The sequence below is a fragment of the Aptenodytes patagonicus genome, chromosome 4 (genome assembly GCF_965638725.1).
Source record: "Aptenodytes patagonicus chromosome 4, bAptPat1.pri.cur, whole genome shotgun sequence".
Taxonomy (NCBI): domain Eukaryota; kingdom Metazoa; phylum Chordata; class Aves; order Sphenisciformes; family Spheniscidae; genus Aptenodytes; species Aptenodytes patagonicus.
The window spans coordinates 19,201,768-19,224,244 of record NC_134952.1 but is presented as its reverse complement, the minus strand read 5'-3'; the positions used below and the strand labels follow the sequence as shown (position 1 = coordinate 19,224,244).

Genomic DNA, 22,477 nt, shown 5'->3' with positions numbered 1-22,477 from the left:
AGGCCAGAACACAGCTGGAGAGAAAAAGTACAGAATACCTCATACTGTCTTTTCACTTTCATTTTTAGTTAGTAAAGTCAAACATAAATCATGAGGTTTAGACTGTAAGCATCAACTTCAAAAAGAAAGAAGTCTTGCTCTGCAGTTTTCAGCTGACCCTGGTCACCTTCTTTCTCATGCTGGCATGCTCATATTAAATACTAAATATGAGCATGCCAGCATGCCATTTAGTACTCCAGTACTAAATAAATGTCGTGTATCCTTTTAAACTGGTAAAATTTTGGACCCATTTTGTACTTTTGGAAAGGACTGTATATTACAAACCAATAGCAAATTAAGTCCAGTACCTTTGGGACCACTGGTTTATGTAGGTCTTGTTGCTTACAGATTGTGTTACAGATCGCAAGGGGGGTTTGCTTGTTTGTTTGTTTTTAGCTGAGATCCTTCAATTGGGAGAAGAAAGAGAAACATTATCTCACATATTATTCCCCTGATCTCTGTGAAATCTCATGCTATTCTTTCTCTGTACTCAAAATGGGATTGGGTCTACACTAAAGCAGAGGCAAAAGCGTGTCCAGATGATTCTTAGCCCAATTTCTTTGGGCATCTTTCTTCTCTAACAAGACATGGTCCAACCTCAGCCAAACCATTTTATTTTCTGAAAACAGATGCACTGGAAATCCATCTGTCTTTTCGGATGCTGTAACAGATGCTATTCTGCTTTCCAGCATCTCTTTGAATTCTGCTCATGGGTGATCCATACTTCATTTGTACTTGATTTTCATTTAATTTATCCTGAACCTTGTAATAAAGCTCTCTAGTGTTCAGTAAATTACACAGAATTGAAATCCAGCCATATAAACTGTTAACATGCAATGAGACAGTTATTTAGGGCTCATTTCTGCTGAGAGATCAACACATTCAAGAGTAGAGTAATTTATATATTAAATATTTGGCAGCAGCTCCCTCAGTACAAAGCAGTTTCTCTGCTGGGATACTGAATTCCTCCAGAAGAGTTCATGAGGTCAGAAATATGTATTTCTGATCAAAATTCCCTGAAATGGGTCCTGGCTTAAACATTTATTACAGATTAAGTCATCTCTCCAGCCAAAACTACCATATCAATGCTAAATTTATTTCATATGGCAGACACTGGCTTTCCTTGAATAAATGATGTATACAAGATATATAATTGTTTTAGCAAGGCAGGAACTCTATGACTACCCCTAATTTCATTTGTCTTTCAATTAATGCAGTGTTCAAAATGCAAAATCATTGTGCACAGACATTCTCTGTATTTGCAGGATTTCTGGCAGGACTTTCTTCTCCAGTGCAATGGACAAACAGACTGCGAGTCTCCATGTGCTGGGGTTTTTTCAGTGAACACGATCATAGTACGTATTCATATGAGTCAGGGATACATGCTGACCTCCATTAAATACTGTATACCTCAAATAATCTTGCTGGCTGCAGCTGATCTGAATTTAAGGGGCCAAATGAGCTTATAGAAACAGCGGTATTCAGTGGTTTCCAAACGAAATAGAAAGCATGTCCCCCCCGGACTTTTCAGTTCAGTCATGTTCCATTTAAATAGAAAGCTTAGATGCTTTGCTTCATTTTATTAACATCTACCATTTAGATTATGATACACCTGGGATGATTTTCTGAATGTATACAATAACACAGTCGATGCCTAGGGAAGCTTTTAACCGAAATGAGGACAAATAGAAGAAAGAGTACAATGTAAAAGCAAAGTAGTCAATAGTCACTTTTAACGAGAGTTATGTTTTCCACAGCTGTGGAATAATTTAGAATTTATTCTGGATGATTCTGAAATTTCTACGCTTGGATATTAGGAAAAATGCATTTCCCAAAACTTTATTTTTTCCTTTTTTGAAAAAATGTTTTACAAATAGCCAGAACACTGTAGATATTTGGTTTTCCAATTAAAAAACAATGCACCAGAGCATCATAAGTAGGACGTATATGAAAGGACATAAGAAAATTAAGTGACTGCTGCAAAGAATTCTAGTAGCTTCAGTTTAAATTTTTTAGACCGGATCAGCTTCTTGTGAGGGACAGATTTACAGAGATATATAAGACAAGAATAAATGAGCTCAGATAGCAGCAAAAGAAATTGGGGGATACACTGGGTTGGGGACAGGGGTCAACTTTTCTAGGGAGTGATAAAATACTAGAGTTCTTGGGGGGGGTTGGGCTCTAATTCTTTTTATGTTTTTTTTTTAAATGTCTGTCAGGAAAGTACAATGCAAGAGACTGGACTAGCTGGATTCCTGAGAGCCCTTAAAATTCTACAACTTTATAATTCTGAGTCTGCAGAATTCTTTGAAAAATGTTTTTAATTGATGCTTCTCTCCAAATTATTTTTTGCCAGCTATATTTTGTCTTTTTTCCCAAAGTAATATTTTTGTTTTGTTATTGTTGACTTGCATAGGCCATGTTTTCTAAGGGTTCATTCAACTTCAGTGATCCCATTTCTGATATTTCAAGTGTAAGGTCTATATGTATTTAACTCTCAGCAGAGCTAGGTGCATCTCTTATGATTATCACTAAAATATTGCTCTGGTTTCAGATAATTATTATATTAAATTTTTAACTTGACACTTCTACTACTTTTGCAACAATATGAAGTAGTAATTTGGGAATAGGACAGATTTCAAAGCTTCATGCATAGAACAAGTTTCACCAATGTAAGTCATCAGAATGAGGAATGACTCCCTGCAAATTGTGCAGTTTTTCAAAATGTCTCTGAATTTATTCTGGATCATTGAAAATTGTCCCCATGTGAAAGAAAAAAACCCCCAGTCTGCTAACCTTCCCTGCATGCAGAACTTCTTTGATTATAGGAATATCTCAAAAGCTCTCATACCTAGTTAATTATCAGGCTGTAGTATGCCAAATGTTTGGTTCTTTTACTGTCCACTTGATTTTTTTTTTTTTTTAATGAGAAGCTGTGAAATGCCTAATATTGATGATTTTTCAAAGCCATTATTACTAAGCAACTGCTAAGCACATTAATTAACATCTCATTGAGAAGATGGATCAGCATTATTCTGACATCACAGACTTAATATTGTTAGAGCTGGCACATAAATATTTAGCTTAGGAGTGTATCGTCATACTCCTGGACTCCATAGACTTTTGTACCTATGATTTACAGCTTACCAGTTACACGGACTATAACATAGTTTTAAAAGGCATTCTGGGTACTGTCTCAATATTGCATCAAATAATTCTTTGGTATTTCCCTACGTTTATCAGAACAAGGCACTCCGTTATTTTTACAGAGGCTAGCAGTTGGGTTAAATCTATTATTAAGCAAAAAAGCTACATCCTTGGCTTTCTTTTGTGACATTTTATCCTGTGCTTGCTAGAGTCTTACTTAACTAACATGTTGTAAGACGACCTAGCAAGGATACAATGGCAATGGATCTGTGAAAAAACATGTGATGGAAGTTCAGTTCTTCCTGTAGTCAAAACCAGCATATTATATCTGCATATATGTTTATTTGAAAATAGGGAGCAACTCCCTATGTAGAAATGACAGAACTATCAAAAAGATCATGGTGGAAAGCCACAGCAAAGATGTTTGTTGGGGTGTCATTGGTAATGTGTTAAAGATGGTACACGCAGCCATGGTTGAGCATAGAGAGTAGAACAGAATCCTAATATTGGATGGGTAGTGCATCACATGCAGTTCATACCAATGTGTTATTCACTGAGGAATGAATGTATCTTTCTGTATTTTGATAAATTCAAAGAGGATGTTTTGTCTTACTGTACCAGTATTTCTGATCCATCCATTGCTTGGCAGTGTAGAAAAGATTACATCAATATTTCACTTTGACAGTAAGATACTGGGTAGGAAAAGATGGTTAATGTGTCACATGGTTAAAGACTAGTCTGAGATCACTGGCACTTGACATACAACTAAATTGTCAAAATACAGTAATCTGTGCCTCAAATGCAAGGTAGCCTTTACTGCAGTAACAGTTCAGAACAGAACCTGGAAAAAGCAGAGACAAGCTTTCTCCTTGTAATTTGATGTTCATATTTCAAGTGATTAGCGACAGGGACAATGGAGAACAATGAGAACTTTGTCCAAAAGAGGAAGCTACAGAATGCCACATGCTGTTAGTGGTCGGCAATGTCAGCAGGAAATAGTGCAAAGATACAAAACAGCCAGAGAGGAAGAAAAATTATGCTGAAAAGTGCTGCAAGAAATGAAATTAAAATACTGCTTCAAAAATAAAGTCACACAAAACTCAGCCAGCATGGAAATAGTCAAGCCCACAAGCCATGGCAGGCAGATTACAAAACAGGCATCAAAAAGTCATGGCTCTAGGTTTGTAGGGTTTCTAGACATATAACCATGGGAAAAATCCTGAGCCTGGTTCTATTGCTGGGAGGTGGAAGACATGCAATGGGATACTGTGGAGGTCCTATGTAGGGTTTGGATGGATGTGTACCACAGCTCAGCTCTGCAGGACCCTTTCACTGAGGAAGCAGTGGAGAAGGTGGATACTGGGAAGCAGAGACTACTAGCAAACTCATCTTGCCATCTTCCTATGGGCTGCCTTCCTCATATGCAGCAAGACTGAAAAGAAGTGGTGGACTCTGCTCCAGCCATCAGTACTGCTGCACTACATTTCTGTGGAAGAGCTCTCTACTGGCAACGACCTCTGCTCCCGTGGGCTCCCTCTGCCAAACCCTGCTGTTTGCTTTGAATACGGAGTTCAGGTTTTCTCTTCTGATGCAAAACACTGCAAATGCTTCAGAGGGATATTCCTCAGAGGGAAGAAAACCCAAAGAATGGCTGAAGTTACAAGGGAGGAATTTTACATTTGAAGCATATTGATAATACTGAAGAAGAATGTAAGATGTGAATCACTGTTCCCTCCAGCCACTCCCTTGTTGTGTATATAGGTATGTATGTATTTGATTTCACAGTTCTCCTGTACTCTGATAAGGCTACATTCATGGCTGAATCTAAATTACATTCTAAAATTAATTTCTAGGTAGCAGTCTTAGGATGCCATTTGAACCCTCTGGTTTCCAGCTTGGGGAAAATAAAGTGTTTCAGAATCTCTTTTCCTTCTTCCATACTGCTCTTTCTTTAGCTCTGTTCAGTTTTAGACTTTACTGTTTTTGCAGGAGAACCCTAAAAATTGGTCTGAAGCTCTTTAAATGACTTTCTTTTTAACCTATCTAGCACAATTTCAGTGTTAGTACTTTTCCAGACAGAGAGCACAGACATAATCTTCTTGCTTTGAATATATTTTTAAGTCCTCCCATGTGAAGGGAAGCATTCAATTTTGTTTGTTTGTTTGTTTTACTCTGCAGAATATTTTAATCACCTGACAACCTGTGGAAATTAATCCTTTCTCTGTCATGTAAACTGACAGACAGCTGGGTGACAGGGGTTTACTGGGCCATCATGCACTGCATGCATCCTCTGATGCCTGTACTTACAGTCTCAACCTTTCTACTTGAGTAGGCCCTTTTATGTTTTCAACAGATGACAAGAAAATATGGTCTCTCTTACTCAATGGTACCTGTAATGCTAGCAGTGCTAATAATGGTAGCAAAAAGTCTCATGGAAAAAGCTTGATCTTTCTTTGTTTCATGACAGTCTATCCTTTAAACCTGGAAGACCTGGGCCATTCAGAGCCCTGAAGTGACCATACCGTATCTACAGATGCCTGCTCTCTTCTTTTATCCCTGTCTCCCTTTTAACTACTGTAACTCTGGTTTAGTATTTTCATTCTTTGTTCTTTTTTATTCCTGAGGAACAGACACATTCTCACAGTCGTCTACCCCTGACCTCTACTTTCTCATGTAAATTGCACGAAACAGAGCTATGGTTGCCTATCAGTCGAGTTTATCCACAATGAAGTAAAGAATTTGCATGGATCCTAGTGTCATTTTCATGGTGGAAGAGAATATGGGGATTGAACATCAATCAAAAAACTGATGAGGTATTCAGAGAAAGCAATAGGAAACACAAAATAAATAAATACCTAACTGTAGCAAGGCTTTTCAGGCATCCCACTTGTTTTTTGTTTGTTTCAACAAGTGAGGTGCATTAAATGTCATATTTCTTATTGTTTTACATTTCTGAACTCCCTGGAACATTCAGAGCTCTCTTCATCATATATTGCCAGTGAATATAAAAGCAAAGCAAATATTATCTGGCCTCTTGTAGAAATTCTTATATGATATTAAAATGACAGAGCAACACTCTTTTGACGCTTCTAAAGATCAATATGTAAACAAATTTCAGCGTCTTGTTTGTTCTTTGTGTCTCCACTGGGTCTGTCTTCGCTCCTTAAATTTCCACGCCGTTTTGGAAGATTACCAACTCACACAGAAACACGTTCATATTCCAGACCCAAGTGGAGAAGGTATAAATCAATACCTAATCTTTCCAGTGCAGCAAATCTGAATTTAAATTAAAGCAGCTTTCAAAAAGCGTAGAGTGATGAGGACTAAAGAAGCAATAGAATTACTAATCTGTTTAAAAAGAAGTCACATTTTTGGTACACATATGACCACTTTATAAAGAAAAATATTCACCAGATACCAAAGAGTGTAATAACAGAAGAAGGAAGTGGTAGTACGGGCATATATATTGCATAAAGACAGGAGAGGGAGAGAGAATTTAGATAACAGGAAGAATTTCCTGCCTATTAAGAGTAGCTCTGCTGAGTTTAACAATGTTGAAAGTCTCCAAGTCTTGGTGGCTCAATGTACAGAAATCTTCTGTTCATTTAAATAGCAAATGTCACTACTTTATGTCTCTCTGGACTGTTGCACTAAAGTTCCTCAAACCTGAAGACCACACATGCAACTGAACTAGTTAGGACTGTCTGCTGAGACTGCTAACCCAAGTGTTTGTTTCTGTACAGTTGTTCACATAAAAGGGCCATCTATCCTTGTCAGCTGGTTTAAAACAACCATTAACAATCATTGAGTATCAATGAGATAAGCATTACTATTGAATATGTGGTTGGTATAAGTTATTTGTAAGATGTTTTTTCACCATGAGAAAAATGGTACAATCCCCCTTGATTCTTCAGGCACCCTAATGCACCCTTCAGTGAGTTTCTGTAATAAGATGGCTTAGCATCACTCTCCTACCAAAACAAAACTCCTAGCAAAACTAAGACTGATGTTTGAACCTACAATGAGGTTTGCTTAGGCACATGGATTTGTTTGTATGAGGTTCATACACAGTAGAGGTCCGCAGGAAAAAAATTAAAAGACATTGTGAAGTTGTTAAGAAGAAACTTGTTGGGCTCCTTCATAGTGCTCCAAGTAGGTTAATTGGGCAGAGTTGGAAACAGTATATCTGTCAGCTTGCTTTATTTCCTTTATATATGTTGTTTAGCTTTGTACAACCAGTCTGAAAAAAAACATTGAACTCTTCACTCTTTTGTTCTGTCATTTGTCTTAATAAAAACTTCTGGGCAAAGTGGAAGCTCACCCTTTGGACTAGAAGCACACCCTAACAGCACGCTAGTGCTTAAGTCAGGCTGTAAGGTTCAGTAGACATTGGTTTCAGATTTCTCTAGCTTTTTGGATCTGTTGTGTTTTGTGGTTGTTTGGGGTTTTTTTTAAGCAGAACTATGAAAGATGCTGTCTTGCTCCAACCTCTCAAGCTGTTTTCCATAGGCATATGAGCTAGGCTTTCCTGTGACTTTTTACTGTTGATTGGCATAACAGTCTCCTGTTGTCTGCAGTGAGCTACTAATGAACCAACAAGGGATTAGGAGGAAAAGTCTGGCAAACATCCACATGCTGCATCAGCTGAACTGGAGGAACTCTTCCATCAGTCTCTTTCTTTGAGGCTGTAGATAAGTTTCCTAATCATATTTATGATAAAGTTAACTTAATACAATGTTAACAGCTAAAGTCCACAGGAAGCTTGACAGTTTTCCAATAATATGCAGCAAAAAAAGTAGCAAAAAGCAGAGTGTATTTCTAATTATTAATGTTATTTCTAATTATTAATGATGTGTCTTCTCCCTTTGCTATCTGGATGACAATTTTGCCACATTGTGTCATAAAATTCATGACAGTAGTATGTTAGTACTGGCCTTGAAAGTGATGCCATATATTTTGTATATGATGAAGCAGATCCAGTAGAAATGTAAAGGGAGTGCTGAGATAGTTGGAGTGGTAAGCCAGAACGATGATCTTTGCAGCAGTGAGAAGCAAGATAGCACTTGACAAGGACAGAAAAAAGAAGGTCACAATAGTTGAGGAGCAAACCCATGAAAATCTAAAATAAAATTTTAGGTGTCTGACAGAGAAAAAACAATCTTAGAGCTGTTGCACCGCAGGCATTAGATATACCCTGGATTTGAGAGTATAAAGGGTGAAATAAATAAGAGGTGATACCTAGGTTAAAGGGTTGCAGGACTGACGTGGCTAAGAAAGTTTCAGTGAAACTACTTGTGTCACGAGTGTTAGCTCATGCACTTACCCTTTGGTAGAATAACACAGTCTCTTGGACAATATTGAATGTAATGGAGGTGTGGGTCATGTTGTATTAACAGGCCTGATGAAGCATAGTGAGATAAGCCGCTGGAGACCTGGTACCACCTGTGGCATCCCACAGCTGTGTGAGGCATTGAACATGAACTATTTGAGGCCATGTGTCATTCAGAGCAAATACCATAAAACACCATCCATTGACATGCTGTGTCTATCTCAAAATTTTAAATGAAGCTTGCTGCATTAGTTCTTCATTGCTGTAGATGCATAGGAGTTTTACAAATGACAGTTAACAACTTCCTTGAAATTCTACGAGACAGGATTTTCTCCGTAGTTTGGAAAATGATCAATATGTTCCCTCAAGTGCAAACACTTGAAAAATCATTAAGTTTCTTAGGAGAAGAATCCTTGCTAATAAATAGGTAGCACGAACAAATCATGAGAACAGTTGAGCTTCGTCTGTGGAATTACAACAGCCAAGTATTTTTCAGCTTCATTTTCCACAGAGTTTTAAAATAAAGTTGTGTGACATTTTTAAGACATTTAAAAGATTTTTTTTTCTTTTTAATGAGGTTTAAGGATATCCAGTAAAGATGGAGTTATCAGAATGGTGTTTTTCCATGTGATGAGAAAATTTCTGTCTTCTAATGACATATAGTTCATGGTCATAATTAGTATGATATCTGCATCAGTTTCCAGAAATATACACTACCAGATTCAGGGAGCCATATTTTCACTGTATGGAAAGGGATAAACTTGAAATATAATTCCATTATAAGGACTCCAAAATACCCACATACTATTCAGAAGACTACTTAGAATAACTGACATATTGACAGTTTTTGTGCTGCTTCTGACATTTATAGCAAACCAAAACTTCTGAAGAGCGATGTTTTGATATTATCCAGATCTTCAGGTATACTTTTCAATTGGGACTACATCTTAGTTGGCTGGTGAGGATGTTTTATGTCAGAATCTTTGAAAAGCCTGCTTATGAATATTGTAATACATAACTTTTTCTATTTTAATTGGTTCTGTAAAAGCACAGGATTTATGCATTGCCATCTAAATATATGCCAAGTGTGAAGAGCCAGAACTTCTGCTTCATGACTACATCTTGCCCCCCTTCCACAATTGGAGATAATTTGGGTGAGATACAACCTCCATGCCAGCCCATAAAATTATTGCTGCCTGCTGACATGGGGCTGAAATGCCTGTTTAGGGAGTCTTGATGCATATCGGTAGTACGGCTTCTTGGGTGGGACTAGGAAGTAGTCTTCTTCTGACATGATTTAAGCATCATCATGTCTGAACTGTGGGAACTCGAGTTGTGACAAGTGAAAAACGTTGGACACAGTTCGGGATGTAAACTTAGATAAAAGTTGTGAAAAGGGAGAAATAAGGTCAGATTGCTGTACTCTTTTTACCAGTGCTTAATCCGGGAAAGATCCTATGGAAGTCAAGCCACGTTGGCTCAATGCCTAGAGGAAAGTTGCAAGGTGTGGGCCATTATAAGATTTAACATTTATAATGGCTGAATGCATCATAGCGTGTTGTGTCTTTTCTTTGGATTCATTAAATATTTACTAAGAAAGAGGGTTAAATTAAAACTAAAAGAGAAAAGTTTGTATCTTTTTGCTGGCTTTGCTCCGTATTTGATGAGCTAGATTTACTGGGTTTTATATTAAAAAAAAAAAATCCCATTTATGTTTTATTTTATTGTCTTAATTTCTTATGTTAGTAGTAAATTTAAGAGAGAGAAAAAGGGAGACTAAAGTCTAATAGCAGTTAGCTGCTGATATAATAAAGTATTTGCTTTTATGATACACCATGATTTTCTGGCCCATTTTCTCCTTTAGAAAGAAAGAGTGGTTTACCCCCTTTTAAGATTAAAAAATACAAATTTCTTTTAAACAGCTACTCAGAATAAATATTTTAATTGTTTTATTGGATGTTGGCATATTTATTCAAAGCTGTTCTTATTAAAGATAGGAGAAAAATATTATTTAACTTTGTAATAAGTTGCAGGGACATCACTTTTAAAGCAATCATTGGATTGCTTTAGCTTCACAGCATGATTTTTACCCTCTTCATATGCATGCTTAAAAATATTATTTAGGTTGTTCTCAGTCAAAATCAAGAAACTGTAGCTTCTATTAGAAGTTCTGTTCTCAGACTTTATGTATGACATGGAACTCCCACTGGTGCTATTCCAGTTCAGCTTTCTCTTGCTGTGCATAGACGTCCTGTCTGCACCCAGCTCTGCCAGTTAGCTCTACCACTAACTACCCCGCTGCCAATGATAGCCTTCCCCAAAATCTGTTAGTGCAGCGGCGCATGTGTGCATCCCAGTTTGCTTTATGCAAAGTCATGAAGGTTAGCTCAGATCACTAATCTGAACTTTTTAAACAAATCCAACTGATTTTGACTTATGCAGGCCAGGCTCCCATAAACGCTTTCACTAGGTGGTAAGCAACATCAGAAGATAGTAATCATCCTCATGGAAGCCATGATGAAAACCTGAGAGTGGCTTAATGGCGTCCAGATGAATATGAGTGCATAAGAAAAGGAAGCGTAAGGAAGAAATATAACCATTGCTGGGACTCCATCTGTAGACCCACTCGTCAATTTTCAGTCTAAATTGATTGGGTCTTTTTTTAACATTAATATTTCATGATATATAGCATTAAGCAATAGCAGTAAGATTAATGGTATCAAGGATCTTAGTCATAGTAATGTAAATAGAGTCACTGTATTGTCATTTAGAGCCCCATCCCAGGATGAGAAGTGACCATTTAGATATGTCTCTAGCTCGAAATATAACCAGTGACTTCAATTTAATATATTTACTCTCATGATAAAAACTAAGAACCTGCGAAATGCTTTGATGAAAAGGAGACAGCATCTATAACACTTCGTAGGCTGAAACCTTTTATCTGCAGTTATACATAAGAAAACCACAGCTACGTGCTGTTGTGTAAAAAACACCTATATGGCATGGTAATTTATGCATTAATATTTTTCCTCCCGTTCCTATTTTCTCCATTCCTGCTTATCTTTTAGACCTTTTCCAAATTTAATTCCACAATATATTAAGGCTTGGGTAGTTAGATGAGAGAAAATAGGGTTTCAATATTTGCAAGTATGTTAGCTACATTCTTCCTGTCGTGTTTTAATAAAATTGTATGGGTAAATGAAGATCACTTCTTTTTTTTTTTTAATGGACGGCAAAGAAGAAACCAACAGGCCACTTCACTGGTTTTGGCAAGGTACTTGGAGAGAGAAATAATTATGTCATGCAGTTTGTAGCCCTAGCTGTCAATAGAGTCAACTTCATTTTTAAGCAGGTAGGAATGCGAGGATCAGAGATAGCTTTGTGCTATTTTGTGTTCCTGCAGGAGAAATATCTTTTGTAAGCAATGACCTAATGAGGGAAGGTATATTTAACTGCATATTAGATTACCTGTATGTATATCAAAAGGAGAAAAAAAAAAAAAGGAGATTCTCATGGCTGGTTCACACCACTTGAGAAACCTGAGTTTAGTCACAGCTTTCTTGCAAAGTCCTAGCCTTCCCTGGAGATTATTATTCTTACTGTGCTTTGGCATCCATCTGTAAAACTGGAGTAATACTAATTCCTTCCTTTCTTCTGCACTTTCTCTGCTGTGGCTTGGAAGAAGAGTCAGAATTAGACATAGGTGCAGTAGACCTACACCTCTGGGAAAAACTGTTTACTTCGCCCGTACTTGAGGAGGCAGATCCCAGACAGCGGATCCCCACATGCGTAATTGTCTAGTCACTGCCAGCCGTGGGGATCCAAGTTTGCGGGGCGATGACAGCTGCCGCCTTTGCAGCACCGCCACCACAAGCTCTGCTTTCCAGCTTTGTGCTCTCAGCTCTGTGTAAGTGCAACTGCCACAAAAGTAGTAAATATTGGGTCTTTTAAAAAAGTGTTTTCATTTTAACATTTTCAGCAGACCAATATTAATGAAAGCTATTCATGAAAATGAGTGTGTCAGTTCATGTGGCAATGCTGCACGTACCCAAACACAACTTGTATCAGCCTTTTGGGTAAAGGCGTACAGACTGCAGAGGTTACCTTGCCGCTGCTGATAAATTAGGCCATTTTAGTCCCACATTGAAGGAGAGCTGGACGTACTGTCTTTAAAGCCGTTGATAGGATAGGTTAGAGGGGAAAGGTATTTAGCCTTGTTTGGAACAGAGATTAAACGAGAGAAAGAAGATGACTATAAGGAGGAAGTTTTCAGCAAATAAAGGCAAAGATACCCAAGGAAAAGCGGCCTGCAGAAATGAAACAAGTACAATATTTAGGATGGAGTGTTAAACCTTAGGTTTTCTGACAGAAAAAGTCTAAGCAGCTTCAGGGATTCCAATCCCGAGCAAAAAAGCACAGAATAGTGACATGTGAACATTATACTGTATGGATTTATCTATCGCTGTAGAAAAAAAGGTACCTGTATTATATCAGTTAGCCCCCTTACTCCCACTTCATTCCACTGTTTTCAGTAACGGTAACAACCATCATAATGCAAGTATACCTGGGGGACTTAGAAGTTGCTGCCAGTTCTCACGTGACACAATTATTTTTTTTAATCTTATCCGAGGAAAGAAAGAAAACCAAGCCCTTGCCAGTAACCGATTCCAACCATGTGGGGGATAGTACTCTACCCAACAGGATTAAATTTGTTGCAGTTGTTCCCCTGCTCATTTTTGCTGCAATAGAGGCGATGTTTTCTAATGCAAATTCCTTCTTAGGTGCTAAATTATTAAGGTATTTAAAGAGTAAATCCTTAGCCATGAATAGCATTGTGTGCCGCATGTGACAATGCCAGTGTTGCAAACTGTTGTAGATAGGCCAGTGGCTGTTACTGGCGTAAGATACCAGTTCAGTCCTGTGGTTAGTATTCGTGTATTTCACCGCTAATATTTTCCATGGAAAATACTTTGTTTAGCAAATACTACTGAAGTGAGAAACCATCAAAAATCATGAGCTTGATTTTCCTTCTCCTTCTCAATCTGTTCAGTTTTTGTTTTCCAAATAAGCCCACATAATAAGCCTTAAAGAATTTGAGGCGGCATATTCAGTTTTTTGTTTTAATTCCAAAAAAGGGATTCTTAATTCGCTGCTAAGTATAAAATGCTACGTGTTACTTGCCACATGCAACAGTCTGTATCTCATAGCACCGAGGCGGTTATTTACCGGTGGAAACTAACGGAGAAGTTGGCAAGTCGCACCCTGTCAAATCCTTCTCTCCGGTACAATCAGAGAGAGCCGCAGCCCGGTGAGGTGAGGGGCGACCCTCGCTCTGCTCTCTGCGAATACACGCGCTAGGATGATGGCAGCGATTGCATCCCGAATCCTCCTCCAGCCACTCGCGAGCATCATCCCTCATGTCGCTACCAGGCCTGTGCTGTCCCTCGGTGCCCAACGCGCCTCCCGGTCCCCGCGTTTCCCGGGCAACGGGCTCTCCGCACCGACGCTGCCCCCCGCCGCGCGGCCCGGGGAGCGGGAGCGGCCCCTGCCCAGATGTGCCGCCGGCGCTCCCGGCCCGGCGTTTTTCCCGGGGACATCTCCCGGGTGACCTCGGGGGGGTCCCCCGGCGGGCGGCCCCTCGCTTCCCGCATGGCTGCCTGGCTGTGGCGGAGCCGGGTGATCCCGGCAGGCCGGAGCTGATCCGCCTGCCTCCCCCGGCCTCTGCTCGGGTAGACAGGGTGTATTCCCTGCCGCTCCCCTCCCGCTCGCCCCCTTCCCTCGCAGGAGCCTTCTGCGCCTTGTTTAATGGCTTTGCAAAGAAAGCCGGGCGGAAGAGCACTTTTCTCAGTGGCGGTGGTCAGACCATGACCTAACTCATCATGAACTTGGAAGGGCTTGAAATGATAGCAGTTCTGATCGTGATTGTGCTTTTTGTTAAAGTGTTGGAACAGTTTGGGCTGATTGAAGCAGGTTTAGAAGGTAAGGGAGTGCTTTTCAGTGGCTTGTCATTTTTCTGTTCTGGTTATTCTCTTGCGGCGAGGCGAGGGGCACCTGTAAGCTGGATGTAAGGCGCTACCTGAGTCACCTCGAGAGCGACGTGCACATCAGTGGCTGTGTGTTGTGGATCTTAAAGTTGTGGTGATTTTCTTTCGCAGGAAAAACAAACTGGTATCCTGAATACTGCAAGTATAAACTTAGATGTAAAGCAGAGATAAATGCCTTAAAAGCTGAATCTCTTATTCCTGTTTTAAATCTGCAAATTTAAAGTAGCAGAGGTCAAAGCAGGTTTCAGGATGTTAACATGCAAATACAGTTATATTGCCTTAAAATTGTATTGTAATCTATTCAAAATTGTAATCTATTCATGTTAACATCATCTGTGCTGGGATTGTTATAATACCAAGATATATATTTCATAGTATTTAAAAACCTGTTGAATACTGCATTTACTGTTAATATTTTAAAATGTGCTTGAGGAAGAACTACAATACTCATTCAAAATAAGCAACTTGAACATTCACTTAGGGCAATCGAGTGCAAGTCTTATTGCTTGATGCTTTGTTTATTTGAGATCACCTCCTTTCTTCTTAGCAATATTGTTTTGTGTATAAAGCAGTAAAAATGAAAAATAAGAAGGTTACTGTAGTTTAAATGTGCTTTTTATTTGTAAAAGCTAGCGGAATATTGATTATTTTTACCTTATTTCTAAAAGTGCTGTTATTCTTACCATATGAAAAGTTAGTCTAAAAAAACACTGGTTGTAGCATGGTTGATAATGTAATGATATTCATTGCATCCCAGTGTTTTATTAGGTTCCAGACTGAAACGGTCTGTTTCTCAAATATTGACGAAATACTGTATTCTCAAATCTTCCTGTAAGCTAGCATTTGAGTACAGTGTATATACTTATGCCTATGAAAAGGGGAACTTTGTTGACTGAGAGATTGTGGTTTCATGTGTTAACGAGTAAGAATATAAGCAAAATTTGCTCCTATGAAAAGGTCTAAAGTAATCCTGTTTATGTAACCCTTTCAAGAAACGCAGTGATTTTAAATAAGGAAGTTCACTCAACTGTTTCTCTGTTGCTGCCTTGTGTGGACTTGCTAGTATTGACTACAGAACCTGAAAACCTGCAGGGACTCACAAAAATGTGTTATCAAGCACATTTTTATAAATAATTTATGTATCCATTAGAGTGCATTATATTGAGTTTAAATGACAATGGAGAGATTCCCTTCAAATGTATGAAATTCTACTTTTCTTTTTGTTTTGTGTTCAGTTGTAAATAGAAATGCCAGTCAACTTGAGAAATGTTATGATAAAAGTGATCTCTGGCATTAGAGGCTGCAGAGATTCGGAAAAAAAGGCAGTATTTACTTTTTAGGTTGGTTGGCAGGTTTGTGTGTGCTCTGTCGAGTCTGTCACATCTGGTTGCGTTCCCTGCCAAAATTTAGCACTTGATTGTTGTCTGTACTTGTTTTTATGGCTGGGGAAGCTGATAATGGAAAGACAATTAGAAATATAGTGAAGCTGCCTGTAAGTGGTTGTAAGATTTCTGTAAGAAATAAGTTTCTCGTGCAGCTGCCTGCTTTGTCTGCCTCACTGGCCAAAAAAATGGCAGTCTGTGTGTGCATGGAGTCTTAAAGTTTCTACCTGGTGCAGGACAGGTTTCCAGCATGCCAGCTAGACGAAACCACAGGAAGACATACATGCCCCATTCCTCTGTGGTGTTCAACTGCTGTGAATGAGATAAAAGGCACGCTATATGGGAATCAAGTAATAGATATAAACAATGAGGTATGAAAAACGGGCTTAGCTAAATTGCACAGACTTAGGAATTTGTTTTCTCGTAGTTCAGGAACAGGGCAGGTTTATTCCCCATTTTTTTCTTAAACTTGAGAATTAAAGATCTGAATTGATTACAATAGAAAAAAAGAAGATTTATACAGTTTTACTAGGGAGTTGAAAAAATTGTTATGATTTTAAGTGTCAAGGCTATTCATTTCCACCCATGAATGAAAAGTACGTGTCATAAAATTGTGCAAATGTTAGAGATGTTTTTAAGCAGAATGTTAAGAAAAAATGAATTTTACAAGTGTACTCGTACTATCCATGTGCTTTTCCAGAAATCAGTGAGGAAGTTGGTTGCAGTTTTCTGAAAATGTTGTTTGTTATAAGGACATTTGCAGTTGCCTGGTTTTGCATAGGTTATATCCCTTCTTTTTCTCCCCCCCCCCCCCCCCAAAGGTTAGTATGTCCCAATGAAATCTTTCTGCGTGTTTCATACAAGTCAATAGTTTATGTCTTACAAAACACATCCTACATCTATTTGGAAATCATCCACAGATTCAGTAATAATCTGTAACACAGTGCACCCAAAGCAGGATGCTAAATCTGAACTCTCTAAATGATACTGAAGCTTTGGTAGAAGTCTAGGTTTCAGAATTAGTCCCTATTGTGGTAGCAAAAGCTTGAAGCTAACTTATCTTCCACCCTACACTGGTTTATCATGATTCTGAACTTTGTGAACCACTTCCACATTAATTTGGAAGAATCAGGGGCAATTTATGTAAATCAATAGCAAAATCTCATTTTCCTCTTTTCAGTGTCATAATAACTACCATAACTGTAAGTAATATTCTGCTTTCTTCAGACTCTTCAATACAAATTATGTGTATAATAATAATAGTATGCAATTATTTTCATTATTTATGAAAAGAATATTTTCAGAATAAAAATTGTATTTACTTGCTTATACTTATTTTCTGATGTACTGCACTCACTTAGATAACAGTATGCTTTCTGTGGTTTTGCCCAGTTGCCTTCAACTGCTGAGTGATTCTGTTGTTGTTGTTGTAGAAGTATTTTCAAACAGATGTTTTTAATATTGTATGACAGCTCTTAAAGTGATAAGCAGCAGAATAGATTTATACACTTTTGTAGCTTATGGGTTGCAGAGACTTTAGGTTGAATGTTATTTTATGATGTATTGCACTCACTTAGGTAACAGTATGCTTTCTGTGGTTTTGTCTAGTTGCCTTTAACTGCTGGGCAGTTTTACTGTTGTTATAAAAGTATTTTCAAATAGATGTTTTTAATATTGTATGACAGCTCCTAAAGTGATAAGTAGCAGAACAGATTTATTCACTCTCATGCATTGTGGATTGCACAGACTTTGTCTCTAGGTTAAATATTTAACTCTTCATGAATTAGGTTATGTCCTCCGTAATAAACTTTACTGATTTTTTAAAAGAGGAATGTATTAGGTGTAAGGAGTTATGTATTGATACCTAATGAGGAAAGTTTGTTCACATCTAGATATAAATTTAAAATTAATCATATTTCTTGTATGGCAAGTTTTTCCAAAAGTCATTCACAATTGAAGTGAGATACAAGAACTAGGCAAGTCGAATATACAGTATGTTAGCATCTTAAGGTTATGCAATATTCAGGATATCGGTTTATATGATTTCAGTATACTTCTAGTACTTTTCTGAAAAGATTGTGATCTTTGTATATAAGGATCATATGAACTTGATCAAGATATGGAAGAGGGTTTGTATATGATTATCTTCCTTGTATGTCAGTTATTCTGGGTAAATTGTTGGAGACAGAGTGGCTGAAGCATCATGAGATCAGCCCTTTCCTAAGTTAAAATGGTTTTGTCCTAATGTTTCTTGGGAAACCTGGATTGATTTTCGAAAGCTACATCACTTATTAATTAAATAAACAGCAAAATAAATTCCTCTTCATCAATGTAAGCATTGAAACCTACATCATTAGGGATAAGGTTCAGAGAAGAAATGTGAAGGACATGAGTGATCAAAAATATTTACATAAGAATACCCTGTTTGTTAGGAAATACTCATAGCAGTTAGTACCTCTAACAGGAAAAAAAACGGCATAGAAGAAATCATATATGTTACTGTGAAATGTAGATTCCATGTTTATATATTATTGATATCTATCTAATCTCCTTGCTTAGGAGCCCTGAGAGTGGCGGCAGTAGAACTTTACAGCTAAAATTGTAAAAATTGAGTTAAATTACTGAAAGATTTGATTCCTCTAAAACGTCAAAGCAGCTTCTAATCCCGTTTTAATAATTCTGACTATTGACAACTTCCCATTCAACAGAGCAAAACCACAGACACATAGGGAGTTGTTTGTGATATTTACAACTGTTTTTGACAAGGACTAGATAAGACTGGAAACAAGGCTGAAGTTATTTGTGGTTGCTCTGAAACTGGCAGCCACTGAAGCTGTTTTGCTGTCCAGGCTATGATCTGATGGGAATTTCAACTTTTCCACAGTGATGTCCCTCTTCACAGTGTTGTTCATGGATGGAAACAGAGGAATATTCATTTGAGAGGATTCATAACCACTAGCACTTCATACTAGAAATAGCTTATAATAAACGTAAGGGCTTTTCTGCCATTTTCTTAAGATCAGTCTTGATGTCAAAGACAGTTACATGCAGAATTATGAAGTATGAAAGCAATCATGGACGACAGCGTGCAAAAGAAAAAGACATGACAGAAATTTTAATATTAGCAATTTCAGGCATTCCTTAGAAGTAATTTATTCAATTAAGTCTTCATATATAACAAGATAAATTGAATTAGAACAGCTGTTGAAACAACTACTCAGATGTGGGCAAGTGAGCAGTAGATAGAAATCTTTAACACGGAACTCCAGTGAAGTTTTCCTTGATTAAATATTTCTGCTCAAACAGCACTAGCAAGTCATTTGCAGACAGCAGCATGCATTGTAGTTGATTTGGAGCTATGCACACGTGAGCACCTGACCAGGTTGTGCATCCTGCATGACTGGTCAGCAGGCCACTACTGGGCAGAATGAATAAGAGGAAAGCTTTCCCCTTCTGGTTTTTTCATACTAGAAGCCTCAAGTTCTGGATACAGTTTTCAAAAACAGAAATAGGCAGGTAAGAAAAGAAACTTGCTAGCCAAGGGAATTTGTAATAGGTGCCTTCAGCCTTTAGTTGCCTGCTTTAAGCAGTCTGACATCTCCGAATCATCTTCTGAAGGCTAGTCCATCGTTGCTGAAAAACCTTCTAGTGTTCCCAGGTCAGTGTCTCTTCTTTTCTCAAGACTAATTGTCACTCCCGATAATAATGTGCTTGTCTAGTGCTTTACATCCACAGAGATCAAAGTAGATAAAACTGCAAATGAAGAGAGGCCGAAGAAATTGATGGATAAAGAGCACTACACTCTGAGTTATCAATACAATACCTTTTGCAAACTTACTAGCTTATAATTAACCTTTTTTTTTAAAAAGAACAAAAATATTAGACCCAAGTAAGCAGAGAGTTGATGAGAGAACTCTCAACTTTCCTTTGTGGTGAATAGTTATGATGCAGTTCATGAACACAAGGGTCTCATTCCTGTTGCAGTTTGGTTATTAGTTATCTTATATAGAATGGGACTTTGAATAAATGGAAATTGTCTCATCTACTATGAAATGGAAGAGTACTAGAACCTTATTGCTCGGTTTTACTCTTTTGTAATATTAGGTGATAACCTAGCCAATTTTATGAGAACAACCTGGGTATGAGAAAGAGATGGGTTTCTGGTCTGTTTTATCTCCCCCAAGGAGACAACTTCTGATATTTACTTCCCCTACTTCCTACTGGCTACTCAATACAGAATTTATTTTTTAAAAGTATATTTTATTTATTTACTTTGAATAAGTAAATGCTACATTTCTACTGTCAAAGAGCCACCATAAGCAAAGGAAAATTATATACTGCACAGTGTTTGCCTATCACTGTAAATGCCTTTACTTTTACATATTCTCCACAAGGCTGAATTCCCTTTTAATGAAAATCTATAAATACCCTCTAGTTACATTTATTGACTCTCTTTTTTCACTTTTTCACTATCATCTTAGTTATCAGTAAATGTGGGTGGTACAGATCAAAATATGCGCAATTTCTACCAAGTTTTGAAAACTTTTATTACTTTTCTGTACTTAAGGCTGAAATAGCAAAAAAAAAAATCTATGCCTTTTTTAATTATCAAAAACCAATAAAACTTAAATTGATGTTGTGGGGTTTTTTTAAGCAAGATATTTAGAGCTAATTAGTTTCATGGTCCACTGAGCAGAAGAGTAAACATTTTCTAAGAACATAGTTTTGTCAATGATTAGGGGAAAAATGGCATACTGAACTTGGTAGGCAGAAGAAAATAACCTGAATAGTGAAATCAGGTGTACCCATTCTGTTTAGAAATATATTAGTGCTAATAATACTTTCTGCACTTGTTTTTTCCTGTGGAATTCAAAATGTTTTACAACAGTAAATAGAATTATCTCCTGATGTATGCAAATATATCAGGAAAATGAAGCCAGAGAGTAGTAAATTTCACAAGTCGATATATGAAGTAAAAAGGAGTTGTCAAATCATGTGCTTTAAATTCCTGTATGCCACAGGGCAATAACTTTCATCCATTGGCTTTTTGATGAACCCCATAGCATGTTTTGACTAAACCATGAAATGCCTTTGATGAAAGGAGAGACCAAGTGAGCACAAGTGATCTTTTTTATTCGGGATCTATCCGTTAAGGTCAGTGATATTCTCAAATTGTGAGAGTTACAGGCTTTCTAAAGTTAGGTGGGGTCAATCGAAAACCTTGACATGTTCTGAAGATGACAAGGGAAGAAGGAGTAATCACTTCATTTCACAATTTCTTCCTTTTTGCTATTGTTAAAAAAGAGTGTCGGATTCCAGTTTTTTCCCTTTATCTTCACCTAATGAGTCATGTTGTTTGTTTCTCTGCATCACTCCCAGATTTACCCTCCCTTTTAAGTAGGCAGTATATGTTTTCTGGCCGTTAGCTCTGTGTCAGTCATTTGGTATACGTCTCAGAAATCAGGAAGATCAACTGCACTTGCTATATTATCTCTATGATGCTATCCTTGTTAATATGCTTCCTTTTGTTCCTAATGCATTTTAGAAATAACCAACCCAAATATAAACTCTAAAAGTTTATCCCCAGCTCTTTAGGCCTTTCAGTGATGGATTTTCTTCTTTGCCTTTAGTTTCCTTTGTAAGTTTTCTATACATCATAATTCATGCAGATTGTTATTTCCCTTTTTTCCATGTGTTCTCTATTACTCTCACATTTATAACTAATGTAGCTGCTATACCACAGAAAGAAAATGAGTTTTTAACCAAAACTTCTCTCTTTATTGCCAGATTGTAACATTTTGGCCACCTAATGCATCTTTGTATAGAATTCCTAATTTTTATTATATTTTTCTGTCTGATTTTCCCATCAGTCACTTTCACTCAAAATATTCCTCAGTTTCAGAAATTCAGGCTTTTTGACACACCAAGGATATATGGATTTAGATATATTAGATACACGTGCTTTAAATTCAGACTGCATTCATTTTGCTCAAATACAATGCAAAGAGATGCTCAGCTTTGGCCCTTATGCCCTTATGTTAACTTCCAATCCAGTTTTGACCTCATATCTTTCTAGTTTAAAGATATTTAAAATATAACTTATATAATATTTAGCTCAATGTCTCTTTTATTAGAAAATAGTAATTCCAAATTTTAGGAACTTTATTTCATGTGGTTTCAAGCTGGTGTCTCCCTAACATCACAGATTACATATATCATTTTATTGTGTAGTTTGATAGGATCACTGTGAAAACCCTTACTAGGTTTTGGTAGGTCCTTGCATTGTTGTGATTATGAGCTTTGCATTATGATTAACTCAATCTGCTAGCTGCTTTGGCTAATCTCTGACCAATATACTATCTTCCGCACTCCACTGTAAGACTCTGTGATCCGATTCAGGTAGACCCATGTGGATCAACATCACAATAATCACATTAAAAATGGCTTATTTCCAGTTATTTTACCTTCTCATGCTCTCGCTCGTGGAGTAAGAAAGATTAGTTGAATTTTCCTGGTTTTTTCAGTTGCCTGATTAG

General features: G+C 37.5%; 1 protein-coding gene across 9 annotated transcripts in view; it reads left to right on the top strand.

Moving 5' to 3' along the window:
* Positions 1-22,477, top strand: part of KCNIP4 (potassium voltage-gated channel interacting protein 4) — a 470,545-nt gene that overhangs the window by 237,006 nt on the left and 211,062 nt on the right. Inside the window, exon 1 of one of the 9 annotated variants that reach the window (XM_076336027.1) lies at positions 4,927-4,947. The exons of 7 other annotated variants lie outside the window; for them this stretch is intronic. Coding sequence is in view for 1 of the 2 variants with exons in the window: in XM_076336024.1 (XP_076192139.1) it covers positions 14,395-14,494 (100 nt within the window). In the remaining variant the exon portion in view is untranslated. Of the gene's footprint in view, positions 1-4,926; positions 4,948-14,394; positions 14,495-22,477 lie in introns of those variants that run through there. One more of the 9 variants, XM_076336024.1, reaches the window with a different exon arrangement.